This window comes from Botrytis byssoidea (genome assembly GCF_014898295.1).
Source record: "Botrytis byssoidea strain MUCL 94 chromosome Unknown BBYS_004, whole genome shotgun sequence".
Classification (NCBI taxonomy): domain Eukaryota; kingdom Fungi; phylum Ascomycota; class Leotiomycetes; order Helotiales; family Sclerotiniaceae; genus Botrytis; species Botrytis byssoidea.
The window spans coordinates 2,199,587-2,214,179 of NW_024065845.1; the positions used below are offsets into that span (position 1 = coordinate 2,199,587).

The 14,593-nt window shown below is 44.1% G+C and overlaps 4 protein-coding genes across 4 annotated transcripts; 2 read left to right on the forward strand and 2 right to left on the reverse strand.

Moving 5' to 3' along the window:
* Positions 1–158: 158 nt before the first annotated feature.
* Positions 159–3,314, reverse strand: EAE97_002773 (uncharacterized protein; the record flags this gene model as incomplete). The annotated part of the gene is made up of 7 exons (XM_038873285.1): positions 159–400; positions 464–725; positions 779–915; positions 970–1,820; positions 1,877–1,914; positions 1,963–2,080; positions 2,131–3,314. The coding sequence occupies 7 exons, from the start codon at positions 3,312–3,314 to the stop codon at positions 159–161; spliced, it is 2,832 nt and encodes a 943-aa protein (XP_038736491.1).
* Positions 3,315–3,869: 555 nt separating this feature from the next.
* On the forward strand, positions 3,870–9,431 carry EAE97_002774 (uncharacterized protein; the record flags this gene model as incomplete). Its single annotated transcript, XM_038873286.1, has 2 exons — positions 3,870–7,912; positions 7,961–9,431. 2 exons carry the CDS (start codon positions 3,870–3,872, stop codon positions 9,429–9,431), a joined length of 5,514 nt encoding a protein of 1,837 aa, XP_038736492.1.
* Positions 9,432–10,796: 1,365 nt separating this feature from the next.
* On the reverse strand, positions 10,797–12,534 carry EAE97_002775 (uncharacterized protein; the record flags this gene model as incomplete). Its single annotated transcript, XM_038873287.1, has 3 exons — positions 10,797–10,918; positions 10,973–12,008; positions 12,058–12,534. The coding sequence occupies 3 exons, from the start codon at positions 12,532–12,534 to the stop codon at positions 10,797–10,799; spliced, it is 1,635 nt and encodes a 544-aa protein (XP_038736493.1).
* A 1,721-nt stretch (positions 12,535–14,255) lies between these two features.
* On the forward strand, positions 14,256–14,477 carry EAE97_002776 (uncharacterized protein; the record flags this gene model as incomplete). Its single annotated transcript, XM_038873288.1, has 1 exon — positions 14,256–14,477. One exon carries the CDS (start codon positions 14,256–14,258, stop codon positions 14,475–14,477), a length of 222 nt encoding a protein of 73 aa, XP_038736494.1.
* Between the last annotated feature and the right edge of the window lie 116 nt (positions 14,478–14,593).

Sequence of the window (14,593 nt, forward strand, 5' to 3'; positions counted from 1 at the left end):
GAGGCCACTGAGTTAAATGATGGTCGCATATTGGTGCCCACATGCATTTTTACATTGATTGCGAGATTCTAAGTATGCTATTTGACAATGGGAATGTTATCTATCTAGAGATAGATAACGGTCGTGCTGGTCGACTTGTCGGCGTAAAACGCCAGGTATCAATTCGACAAGGGCAAACATGTTCCCAACTTTCCGCCCTCTATACTAAATACAACACTTGCCCCCAATTGTAATGGATCTCCCTCCCAAATCACGAAATCTCTAGTTTCTTCTGTAACTTTCAGATCTAGAATTTTCTCAATATTACGAGAAACCAAGTCGACAGCCTCGCGTTTTGTGAGGCTGGAATATTTAGCTGCCCAACCTGCTTCAATCGCGAGATTGTGGATATGTGATTCGCCTGTAAGTTTAGTTAGATCGTCTGAAGCCGATCAATGATGGGAAATAGAGCCAGGAAACTTACTGCCTTCGCCTTCAATTGCCAATGCAAAAAACACACCTGCGTCGGTAAGAACTGCAGCAGGAGAACGTGTTAGCGGAGGACCAGAGAGTGCGTTGCGTTTCTCGTATGTATCTGGAGCACCGCGATTTCGGGTCAGGATGAATGGTGTTTTGGATTTTGCAATTTCTTCAGCTACGAGATGAGCGCCCGCTCCACCTAGAAGAACAAGATTGAGGGGCAATGGATGGTTGTTCTTTAGTTTGATGAGCTGGAGAATATCATACTGTAATTCTAGGTGTCAGTTTCAAAATGTAAAATGAGGAGATATGAGCTAACTTCATTATCCACATGTACCACTAATGGAAATGATCCATTTGCAACAGTGCCGAACACGTTATCTTTGCCAATGTTCTTGATCAAAACATCTTGCAGTTTTGCTATAGCGGATGATACTGTGGGTATGGTTTCAAATTCTGTATATATAGCTTAGTAGTGTTCTGAATTTTTAATTTGGAGACCAGACCTACGTTTAGCCATCTGACCGACTGAAAAGTGTAAAGCAACATCGTCCTGGAAGATGCCACCGTTGAGGATGTTGTTTTTACCATTAGTTTTGATGCCCGTGCTCACACCACCAAAGAATGTCTCAGAAATTGGTGTAGTGATTACTTGGGTAACACCACCAAGTCTTGCCCTAGCAAATCCACGTCCATCCAGATGGATGCCGTACTTGGCGTGGATAATATTATCTGGCTCCAACAGAGCCAGACTCTTGTCAAGAGAGCCATCTGAGGTTTCAGAAGCTCCGAGGATTTCTGCCAAGCCTAGACTCGGTGAGTATGCAGTGAGCCCTGGCATTACAACACCTTCCTCGAGCTCAATGATAGTCGCGTCTTCACGGAGTAAAGTAGCACATTCTTGCTCCAAGCCTAGACAGACAGCTTTGCCACCATCCAAAACCATCGTGAAGTTACTCGCTTCTGATGGGACATCCTGATTTAGCGTCAAATAGCTTTGTTTAATTCCAGTAACAGCAATAATTTGACCCGAGTTGTTTAATTTGCTACATGAACTTTGTTTCAATATCCGAGTAGTTCGTGATCTTGGTTTCATTAAAGTGCGTTCGATAGAATGTTCAGCTGTATTTTCTGCGACTTTGACAGGGTCCAGAGTAGCCTTTCCATCAATGTAAACCTGTAAAGGTGTAGATCCAGCGAGAAGCGGATGGGAATCCCACACTACAAGGTCTGCATCATAACCAGGACGTGCATACCCGACCCGGTAGTCAATTCCTAACGACTTTGCAGGCACACTAGTTACAGATTGCAAAGCAAGAGCTTCGGAGAGATTGAAAGAATGTGCAGTCGCGGCTTGGAACCTGATATATCTATGCATCAATAATGGTTTCATATTAACGAATTAAAGGAGACATACATTAAGTATTGTGCATTGGTAAACTCGAAAACGTGATCCTTTGAAATGTTAGCTTTGGTATATGCTATAAGAGAAGGGCATCTGACGGATTTGTATGCAACAGGAACTCCATGCTCAGCTAGAATACTCCCACCCCATAAGTTGGCATCGTAAGCTTCCTTTTTGTAAAATCCGAATTCGGAAAAGGTCGCAATGGTAATATTCCTATTGCACTATGAGAATGTAGCCACTTTAAATATACTTTCAGAACTTACTCTCCACTACTCTTGATCAACTCGGGCACTTTCCAGGCTGAAAGGGCGTGGTGAAACGCTTGAATTCGAAATCCAAATTCCTTACTATGATGGATCATGTCTTCAAGATCCTCAGGTTCATAACAATGTATGTTGACTCCAACTTTACCTCGCAACAATGCTACCGTAGATTCTAATTCTAATTCTTCCGGTAAACCACCGTTCTTCACGAAGGCTGAAATGGTGGCAGAATCTCTGCTTCCCAACGCCGCAGCAGCTGATAAGCACCAAGAATCTTGCTTTTCAATTAGCTCCTTTCCTCGTGTCATTTGCTTTCTAAATAACCAAGCATTACCCATTCGGGTATGATCATAGACAGTTGTAGGATTCTCGCCGCACGCCATCTTCATGTATCTTCTCCTCTCCTCGATAGGTACACCATGTTCAAATAAGACTTCTTCAACTACTTCTTCACCAGTTTCACCACCCGGAACGAAGTTTTTGACAAGAATTCCTTCACCACCTATAATGTTTGCCGAGCCAGGGATGAGAAGGGAAGTTGTGATACCGCCTGAAGCGATTATAGCAGTTGCCTTGTCATCCGTCTTGATAGAATCAATTGCACGAACGAATGGGGTAAGAGGACCCATATGAACTTCATTCTCATCGCCTGTCACAGAGAGTTCAGGCCACGCGTGCAAGAAATGATGTGAATGCATGTCGACAAGACCTGGTGTAACATATTTACCTTTGAGGTCGACAATTTGAATATTGGAATCATGATTGATGGATTTGGTAGCTGTCGATACGGACTTGATGAGCCCATTCTCGAACGTTATATCCACGAAGTCACTAAGAAGAGCTTTCCCATCGAAGAGAGTTGCATTCTTCAAAACTATGGTCTGATTCTGACCACGAATAGAGTTCCAGCGAGGATTCTTTCGTGACGTGATTTCCGAATGCGAGTATTCTTTGGGCAATGTATGTAGATCTAGACATTTAGAATATCCCACTTCAAGCTGAGATATGTAATGATCTGAGAGCTTTGTAGCTGCTGGAGATAATTGATATATGTATCGGGGGAGAATGACAAGCTGCAAACCAAGGACGACAGCGATAAGGAGTAGAATAGACAATGGGAATCTAATTCGCGTTATTCTATGAGTAGTTTTTGAATTGGCATTATCCACGATAGACTTGTACATCTTGAATGCCAATTTTCAATTTGACCAATTGACAGAAGACTAATAACAAGCATGATCATGATGAAATGTACCAGCCATTCAAGCTATCAATGAGATAACCGCCGTCTGTCATTGATTGCAGGGGGTGTCCGAGTTCTCGGAAAAAAGGTTATCGCGAAGCCTCGAACTTAGTGAATTTGATCGACTATGGATGATATTCATCCATTCAATCAGTGTTCACTGTAATATCCGCGTTGCTTCAATACGATAGCTAAAATAGATACCATCACCTACCGTACGAACACGAACTTAGACCCCGAAAGCTCTCTATCCTATGCAATTTGAAGTTCGACAAACATATAACCACAACGTTTGTCGCATCGTATCGAATAGCTAGACAAAAGCGCGAAAACGGGAAATACTGCATCCTATCTAATCATTTGGCCAGACTGCTGCGTCGAAATCCGTGATACTTGTACACGGCGCAATATGGCGTCGCGTATACATTAAATAACGACACCTCATTGTTTTTCTATAACCTTTTAAGTAGTACACCGTCGCGGTTTTTTCGTCAAGATGGCGACTTTTACCGCATTAAACATCGAACCAGACGATCAGAGCTATGATGAGATCGATAATACGAGAGAGATTCAAATAGAAGATGCTCTTAAGCTCTACACAGCTGCGCTTAAGCTTCATGCCCAAGGTCTTCCTTTCTATCGAGAAGCTGCCGAAGCCTACAAGAATTTATTTCAATCGGAAATCTTCAGCTACCCAGAAGCTGTCACCGAATTTACAAGACTCGAGGAGCATCCCGAACTTGAGTATGCCGACTCTGCCATACCTATTGAACTCGACATTGGTCAAGCTGTCGCGGATGGCACATCCAGCACATTACCTCAAATTCTGTACCTCGCATACAAAAATCATGGACAATTCATTTTGGACTGTGTTAAGGCTCGCCTGCGAAACTCGAATGGCGTGATGGATGATGCCGTAACACTAGATCTACAAGCCAAAGTTTCAATGGATGATTTCGGGCGTGCTCTAGCCAGTGATGAATCGGATACCGAGCTATGGAGACGAGCAGCTCGTATTGGAGCCATGCTTGGGAGTCAGAGAATTGCTCGATATTGTCTTGAGGCTGCTGTCGAGGTTGATGACGATCCAACAGTTGCCGAAGTCGAACCTCAATCTTTAGAAGAAGGTTTTGCGGGAGAGCAATTGAAGAGTGTACTCGAAGCCTTGTCTGATGAATTATCTTTATCTCATCCAATAATGGGACCCTACAAAAAGAATGAAATGCCTCAATTTTTAAAGAAACACATTGATCCATATCCATTCCTGCCAAATCCTACCAGCACTTTGAATAGGAGCATGGATAATGATGTACCATTGCAAATTCTCGAACGCCGTGCAATTATCAATGTACCAGAAAGGTCATGGACAGCAATTGGCCATGAGATATGCCAAGCTTCAACTTGCCTTCCTGTTGTTGGAGTCATACTTGCTTTACCCCAAGGAGAGGACCAGTACTTTTCCCCCGAACCCATATTGGGTGGACAGCCTGTTGAAAATCAACCAGAGATTGTCGACACTGTAATGTCGATATCTCCAATAGACGAAAGTCTTGGGAATGGCACGCCTACTACCAATAATTCTGATGAAAGGACCGGCGAATCTGCTGGAACAGCTTCTGCACAACTACCTGATGCCGCTCTGCCTACAAGAAAAAGATCTCAGTCTGCTGCTGGCTTGCGCGACACTCCAGAAGAGGAAAACAGCACCCACAAGCGTAGCAGGCGTATCAGAAATCGCGAAATTACTACTACTGAAACTCCCGTCGACCCAGCAGCTCAATATGCCGAACAGCTTAAGACGTTTTCCCGTGCTGACGATGATGTTTTCAGATTTGTTGGGACTGTGCTTCAGAAAATAGGCGTTGAAGACTTAGGGACCCGTGAAGAGCTCCAAGTAGCTTTGGCGATTGATAAAGCCATCGAGCACAACGATATCCGAATCAACACTGCAGTTAGAGATCTACGTGATATCATGAAATCCTGGGACGAAGCTAAGGCAGCAGTGTTTGAAAACGCTAATGCCGCTGACATTCTGGGAAGTTCTGGAGGTAGTGCGAATGCTGGCTTGTCGGCTTTTCTTGAACATTCCAATTCAGCATCACAAAATATAAACAGCAAACCACCGCCATTTGCAGAATTCGGTGGGATATCACATTTTGCACAAAAAATCGAAAAGGATTGGGTGCCATTACAAGATGTGGTTTTTGAATGGCTTCGTACTGTTCTAGCGACTTATCTACAACGTCAATGGAGTGCTGAATTGAAAGTGGCCACTGTTCGGATGATCAGTTTTCTTGATGCAGATATTTTCGATCGTGTCCAGTCAGAGTTGGAACTAAGTCGCTCATCTGGCGAAGCGTCTACCCACCTGTCACAGCTAGAAGAGATAACAGAAACAATATTTGAACTTCACCTCGACGTCTATACACGCATTACCAACGCAGATAGTATGGTTGGAATGGATATCAGAATTATGACAAAGGACAGGCTTGATCGTTGGGCAGACCTCTCGGCTTTTGTGATGCGTAGCCGGAATTCTGAGCAGAATGATGAACTGTCTCTAAGGTATCTGTGGGCATCAGTCTTTTATGCCACAGTTCCAGAAGAAGTTTTACGCGAGCATAAAGTTCTTCTCTGGACCAGCCTTCGAGATATTCTCGACAAGGCTGGAAAACCACCAATTTTACTCCCAAACAATGCCGTCATACCTGAAATCTCCACATCGGCGGCAGATCGAGAGGTCTCGAGCCTGACAACGATGGAATTCTTCCAAAATCTTTTCCAGCCCGATAAATCCGACCCGTTAGCAATTATCCAGACGCTCGAGCCAGTTCTGGATCCAGAATCCACATCTCAGTCTGTAGATACGGAAATTGCTGATTCTCAAGACAGCGAGATCTCTAAGATTAAAGATACCACACCAGCGATATTACGTGACATGTGGAAATTCTTGGATAGTGGAAGCACATCACTTCGTCTTTTTCTATGGCAACGTCTAAGCGAAGCATATGCCAGCATCGGATACAAGACCAAAGTATTTTCTTGTAGCTTAAAATGTATCGAGATTTTGGTGGCAGAGTTTAGAAGCGAAGGTTACTTGAAATGTGATGACGAGACTCGTCGCCATAAGTTGCTTGTATTATTCAAGGCTCTTGATCAGCTATTAGTTCCAGCATTGACTACAGCACTCAACGAAGCTACAACCTGCTTCGAAATAATCGACGACCGCCATATTAAATCAACATGCGCTGCATTGGCACAATTAAGCCGTATCCTTCACGCCGCGGCAGTCTTCGATGACGAAATTAGTGTTGGAAGTATTTCACTTCCACAGACTGGGGTCTACTCTATGTTTGGATCGTTTAACAATTTTGCGAACAAGGTCAAGGAAATGCAAGTACGGACGTGGGCTTTACAGTATGCTATGGTCAAAGAAGCTACAACTCAGAATCGTGATCTCTTTCCAACTCCTGATAATGATCTGGCCGATTTCCTTGCACTAGTCCACTATTCATTAGGTTTGAGAAAGTGTTGCAAGGTCTCGAATAAAATTTTCCTCAAGATGATGAAGCAAGAAATGTCCCGTTTTAAGCACATTGACAGATGGGAAGACTATCTCGGCCAGGTATTGTTTGATCTATATGGCATCAAATTAGGTGTAGGCACATTTCTGCTCGATGATCATGGTTGTCCTAGAGAAAACTTGGATCGACGGACTGTCATGAATATTGCAGAACAAGTCATCTCACTTGCTAACAACATGTCAATGAAAGATCTTATGAAGCACGAACTCAAGCCCACAATTGAAAAGATGCAAACTGCTGTCGGTCAGCCCAAAGAGACACCTACCATGTTACATAACTCAAGAAACATCACGGAGTATCTGAAAACTCCAATTCGTCCTCTCGACTTTTATCTAGCCATGAGAGGCGAGGTAGAGATTGATTTCATTTCTGTACATACCCCAGAAAGCCCTCTTGCCGATAAAGGTTGGTATTATCTCTTAGGTATGCTTGCTCTGACAAAATACCGTTCAACGAAGCGAACGAGTGCTGGCTCCCAAACGGATGACTTGAATTTTGCAGCACATTTTATGAAGCTTCAGCTGCAATATACTGCGGATCACTGGGAAGCGTGGTACAGACTTGCACAATGCTACGATCTTGAGTTAGAGGAAGAGGTGCTATGGAGCGCAGATAAAATGAACGGCGATAGGCCCCTTTTAGTTCGTTTGCAGAAGTCTTCTATTCATTGTTATGTTATGGCGCTCTCTACAGCAATGCGTTGCGCGGATAGTTCATTTGGAACGGCTGAAAAGCTGTCTGACATGTATCATGACTTTGGAATGCGCCTGTATGCATCGTCTCGAGAGCCTTTCAGCATGGAAGTGTTTTGGGTAGGCGAAGAAAAACACATGAGCGGGGAACAAGTAGGGATGTACAAGAAGACGCCTTTCGAGGAAATGAGTAAATACAAGTTGTGGAAATATGCAGCGGAACTATTCAGGCGTTCTCTCGCGGATCGGCCAGATTTCTGGATGTAAGTCTATCTTCATACTTATGTCAAATTCAATGCTAATATGTTTAGGAATCATTTTATGCTGGGAAAATGCCAGTGGAAAATGATAGCGGCCGCACAGGAGGAATATTATCAGCCCAATATACCCACCATGGAGACGGTCTTGAATACGTTCATTCGTGCCATAGAAACATGCCCAAAACCCAGTAAAAGCAGTCAGGAGCCTATTCTGGAACCGCATTACAAGCTTGCCTCTCTCGTTCACAAATTGGTAGCGCGAGGAGAAATGGAATTTCAAGATGCCGCTAAGCTTCTACAAGACCGACCATACGGTCCACGGAAGGGAGATCCTTTTGTGATTGAAAGCGAAGAAGATTGGGAAATCTTTATTCTTGCTTGCTTCCGCCAGTTACGAAATCTAGACAAGCCACACTGGCATCATCGTATGATTGCTCGTGTAGCTAACGTTGTTTACGATGAGTCTAATCCGGATTACGAGAAAGCTTGTTTGGCTCGCAGTGAATTTCGAGAGTCCATATTCACTAAAACCATGTCTATGCAAGTTTGGAAACCAGAAGCGGAAAGACCAGGAAGACATTTTGTTTATATGCGACGTTATGCTCTATTCATGGCCAGGCTATTGTTTCTTACTGACGATAAACCAAACATGGAGTTGTTGGCTAAGCGTGTCAGGAAGCGGGCAGTCGACTACTTCAAATTTGGCGATGTCTGGAATGAATGTTGTACAATTTATCTTAGGCTTATTCGTAAAGCTGCTGCTATACCTGCTAATGTCGACGAAGTCTTCAGAGGAATCTCCCAGGAGGTGTGGGAAGCCTACTCACAACGCTTAGACGATTCTATCAGAGATGGTAGTCTTTCACACCCAGCTCTTGATGCTTTGCGAGAGACTATTGAGTTGAAGAAACTCAATAATGGTCTCGCGAAGATAACTCCGATCGACGATATGATCAATGATATCTGGGCAGTCCTTTATATTCAGGTCGTCAGAGACACTCCTGCAATAGACGTTACGGCCTTGAATCAATCCCAAATTGACGGAGAAGCTGCAGCAAGGCCGTCGGGTCCGATGACTCTCAATCATATTCTTACCAATACGGATGCCTCTACCCCGCTTCCTTCTGTTGAGGTACCCAGACCTCGCAAACTTGGTATCAACCGGAAGGCAGTCATCACCAGAGCTGAGCAATCTATCAATCGTGCCGCTGAAGCAGCTCGACCTGCTGCCCCTTCTCGTCCAAAAAATGCTACGTCATCTTCCATTCTGCCTTCAACTGCATCGCCTATGACTTCCTCCGCACCCAGAATTGAGATACCTGTTGCACCACCCCAACAAAGCGCAAGAAGAGAGGATAGTTCAGCACCAGGGAGTGTACACGATAGTGCAGATGATGAGAGTGATTTGAGCGATGTTCCTGATATGGACGATTTGGATGGATCTCTGATGTTTCCGAACCTGATGAGAAGAAATGGGAGTGGGAGCGTAGGACATACTCCTGGCCCGGGAAGTAACGGATAGAGTTTTTATGGTTAATGGATTCGATCATATTTGCTTTTGCGAGGAGTTTGAGAAGGAAAATACCCACAGCCAGGCAGATGAGCTGTCCTTAGCATTGTACTATATCAAAAGTGTGCCACACCAAACAATAAGATGAATTAATGAGCTCATTCCTTTTCGTCTTTTGTTTTGGACTTGTCTATACGTATCTTCTCTAGAAACCTGAAATCCCAAAAATAGGCCTGGCTATGAAGAGCACAGCCTTGAGAATATCTGATCATATACTAGTGAATCAAAAGGTTTGCATGTTTTAGTTTTTCAAGAACTGGACTCCACATCTCGAGATATCACCTGTCGAACCTCGCAACTCTCACCTCGTGCCGGGGATAGCTTTCTCCCTAGTTCATCTGTTTCGAATCATAGCACGCGCTACATTAATACTCCTTTCTTCTCAGTCAAAATTCCGTTCCCAATTCCGCGCGGTTCAATATCCCTCATAAGTCAACCTATTCTTTTTAACTATTTGACTGACCCAAATTTATCACTTCGTGCATTACATTCCCTTCCCCTTTTTCACGTCCTCCTCGGTCAATCTCGGCACATCGGAAGAACAATTCTGCATGTACTACCTACCTCCTACAAACCATCCTCAGGGCCCATTCCCTTTAATCTCCCTACACACATACATACATGCGCACATGCGAATTTAAACATCCATTAACATATACCAAGTCCCAACAGTTTCATGCACCACAACAACGTGACAAATAAAAAATGACAACCCCGTATGCACAAAGCCGAGCAGGGCCGCAGCACGAGAACTCCACGCCATGTGACCTTCCTTTTACAATTGGATTACCTATGCTTGGTGGATTTGAACTGCAGCGTGTAACGCTAGATTCCACAGTTATGTTGATCCGGTGGGGAAAATGAACTACATGATGGCGGGAGGATGCAGGAAGGTGGATTGACGCTGGATAGTGTTACAGGGATGACATGGGTTAGTGGAATGCTGCATGGAAGAGGTTGAAGCGGAATGGAAGTTTTTTCTTTGGATGATGGGCATGTATGTGAGTGTTCTATTATGTTATGATGTCTTATGGCAATTCTACGTTGGGAAGGAGGGGTATTTTGCCGTTAAGTGATATGAGGGGTACCAAGAATTTCAGCGATCAACGTGCCTATTTTCCTACTCAACCGGCACATAGGTTCATCTAGCCAAGATTTCAAGATTCTGGGTAGGATTGAATTTATGGTGTTTTTTTTGGAAGTAGGTAATCACTTTCTATTGCCAAGAATATATATAATTTATAAATGAATTATTCAAATAGGAAAGAGAATTGATTTTTTTTTTTAAAAGTAACTAGCAGGTGTTCAACTCTTGGCCTACCTACCAGTGATTTTACGCTCGTACCATCGAAGTGGAGGATACGTCACGATAGTGAAGACACCACTTAAGAAGATTCCAACATCGCCTCCGTATGGTCCAAATTTAGCTGCAATTGGGCCTGGTTACAATGTTAGTATGTTGAATATACTGAAAGGAAGTGATCGTTACTTACCGACATACCAAACCTGAGCCATGCCAGGCAGACCACCACCCAGATAACCAACCAAAAGAGCCATAACAGCAGCCAAGCCCCATGGTAGTTTGTCGGGTCTATCCCAAGAGTTCAAATCGTAACCTTCTGTACGACGGAACCATTTATCTTCTATCAGGAGAATAAATGTGAAAGACACCGTCCAATATCCAAGTAGAGAGACAAAGTCGCTGACGATGCTGGATAAGCTTGATCTACCAGCGATTGCAAGAACAGCAATTACAAGAGCATTGACAAATGACCAGATAAATCTTGGGATTGCATGGAAATAGTGACCAAGCAATTGAAGACCAAGACCGCTAGAGTAGTTCACAGCGACGTTGTTACCAATAACTGAGAAAACCAGGAGGACAAGGCAGAACTTGGAGAATCGGAACGGATGAAAAGACTCTAGAAGAAGACCACCAAGTCCATGGTCATTATATGCCGCCGCCCAAGTTGGATTGTTTGACGAAGCCAATGCCGCATTTCCCAGACATGCACCGATAATAGTTGCAAAGATCGTTGGAAGGGAGATTCCCATGATGGTAAGGAAGAAGATTTTCCAGCCCTTGGTATTTGCAGGGTAGTTGCAGTAGTAATCTGAAGCAATTGAGCACCATCCCGAGGCTGAAGAAAAGCACACAGCGAAGAAGCTAAGCCAAGAGCCTGAGAAACCGAGACCAGAAACCTCGGATGGGAGACTTGGTTCCATCTTGGGAGCGACCTGGCCAATTAAGACACACATGATAATGAATGTCATGATCCACGAGTATTTCTCCCATGTATGAATGATTCTGAAGCCGAAAATTGATACAATATAACTGATGACTGCGATGATGACAATTCCCACCGCGATTGTCATAGTGTAATCAGAGACGGCAGCCAAAATCTGACCCACCACCACAATATTGACCACGGCAAAACCTCCACCGATAATAACATTGAGAACTGAGCAGAGTTTCGCACCGTAGAAACCGAAGGAATATCGAGAACATGCGATTGCACGGAGACCAAGCTTAAAATTCGTTAGCAGTATTTAAGGAATACGTTCCCAGAACACTTACCTTTGGACCAAGAGTACCAGTGTATGCAGTGCAAGCGGCTCCCAAAATAGTTGAAACAATAATGGCGCCAACTGCTTGACTGAGGGAGAGACCGTAGACTTCGGGATCCGTACCAAGAAGGCCAATTGGTATGGTACCAACATGCATTGTGAGAGACCACCAGAGAAAGAAGACGTTGAGAATTGACGGAGGTTGCTTGTCTTCTTCGTGTATCCTATCAATGCCTTGCGTTTCGATTCCCAGCTTTTCGTCAAGCCATTCTTCACCACGTCGCAGACTACGCAGGAAGCCTTTCTTTTCTCGAAGTTGTCTAGCCAAGACTATTTCCTCAGAGTCGCCCTCGGATTCATGACTTCCAGCCGTGATCACAGCAGGATCAAGGTCTTTTTCGAGGCGGCCGTGTTCCAGATCATGGGAATGTTTAACATGGTGAGCATGTTTTAGATCAGCCTGATCACCATGGACGAAGTCCGACATTGCTCCAAGATTGTGAATTTTGGGAAGCAGAATGAAAAAAAAAGAAAACTTTCTGGGACGAGTAGGACAACCAGAGGGGGAACACGACCTAGTTACATATGTATGCAACGGAAAGCCAAGGCTTGACATTCTAGAAAATTAATTTAACTCATTGAGGGGTGCCTCCCATATCTTGGGACGAATCAATTGAACGAAAAGCAATAGGTGAGCTGTACGTAGGAAGCCTGATAAGAACTCACGAAGATGGGAGCTTTTTTGCAAGTGTATGGTGATCTTCACTGGCTCGTGTAGATAAGCGTCCTGGTTGGTTCCTTCTTGGCAAGTCTTTATCAGGAAGGTATTTTGTGGTTAGTGGAGCAAGGTACGGATGGGGAAATATCGCGGGTGCTCCGATTCCCATACTTGCAATTGGCCGAGGGAGGCACAGGATAGCAAGAGTGTGGTAAAGCTCACAAACAACAAAAAAGGAAGAGTATCTTAAGTTGGGGGAATTATTGGATACTTGGACTGAATCCATCGGCGCACGCCGTATACCACGTTCTAGAAGGACCACCATACTACTAATGGAATATAATCCAATCTTGTTCGACGGAAATGGATCCAGATTCGAAGCTCAAGGCAGGGTTCGGGAGATAGTAGTGATACGAAAGGTAAGCCACATCCAATTTTCTGATATGGAAATCGTGAGAACCTTAAAAGACCGCCACATATTGTTTGCTTTTGGGTTCGAAGATGGAGGGAAGCAGATTAGACACTGGTATGAGTGGCATTTGGAGTACAATGCGATAGTTGGAGAATAGAGCCACGAAAAGGATCATGCGGACGGCCGGAGTAACGGCTCATGTTGTGATGAGGAAAAGAGGAAACGATCTGGTGTAACGAAACACAGGTTGACAGGTTGACAACTTGACTTGTCCTGACTTCTGATAAAGGAAACGAGATTGTATCGTGTTTTGTCAATGCAGTGACCAAAGGGCTGGCGGCGTGCAAGGATTTATGTGACCCGTGCGACTTGATAAGGTAGAGAAGTGGCGCGGGGATCACGGGGTTCGAGCAGTTTATCATGAGGTTTATCGTCAATATCTATTGAATAATATGTACGATACGTGAAAAGAGAGAGAGAGATACGATCGGACTCGTTTCTAATCTAGATAAGGTGTTCTAACCAATCTCTCTAATAAAAGTTACTAGTCATGTACTATATATACCCAGACACTCTTGAGTGGCGCGTAGTATCGAGCCGGATAATATATTCCTCCCAATTTTCAAGCCAATCCTGGTTTCTTGAACGTCCGAGGTAAGTAGAAAGGGGAGGGATGGATCACAATCATCCTCTCCCGACCGAACACTATCTACTCGCTCTCTATTCACTTGAATGATGTGCATACAGGAACTTTGCATCTGCCCAGACAATGGAATCAGACTTATTTAGTCTTGATACGATGAGTATTGGCGCCAAGGAAGCTTGTCTTGGATCTGAGCATGAACTACGAGCCAACTCAAATTCAACGTCATCAAACATCTGAATGGTACGCGATAGGATCCCTCACTCGAAGCAACTTCTCCCCGAGTGGAATGGAGTTTGGCGCACTTCCTTTGGAGTTGAGAAGCTGGCCTCATCATCCATAATTACCTCGATCATCTCGTGGCAAATAGATTCCTCTGTTATGAAGCTCTTGCTGCTTGTTCAAACATTACGCCCTTGTCTCCCATCTCTACTCATGCATCTGGGCATTCTTTCGGAGTTAACTCAACTGGACCTTCGCGAGCTCTCAGCAATAGCAAGTGCAACGCAACCTCAAGAGACAGGCTTATCTGAGACCAAGAAAAGAAATACCATCATACATCAAGAGATGATGTCAAACTTCATCGAAACTTCGAGTGGAAAACTCTTCAAGGACCTCAAAGCAAAAGATCATGTTAGAAAACTTCAAAGGGACTAAGAACCTGACTGCGAAAACTTTCTTGTCCTCTCTGTATATCTTCAGCCGCAGCAATGATGTGATGAAACTATCTCGACTTTTGCAAATTAATTGCTGACCAGATCATTGCCTGACGT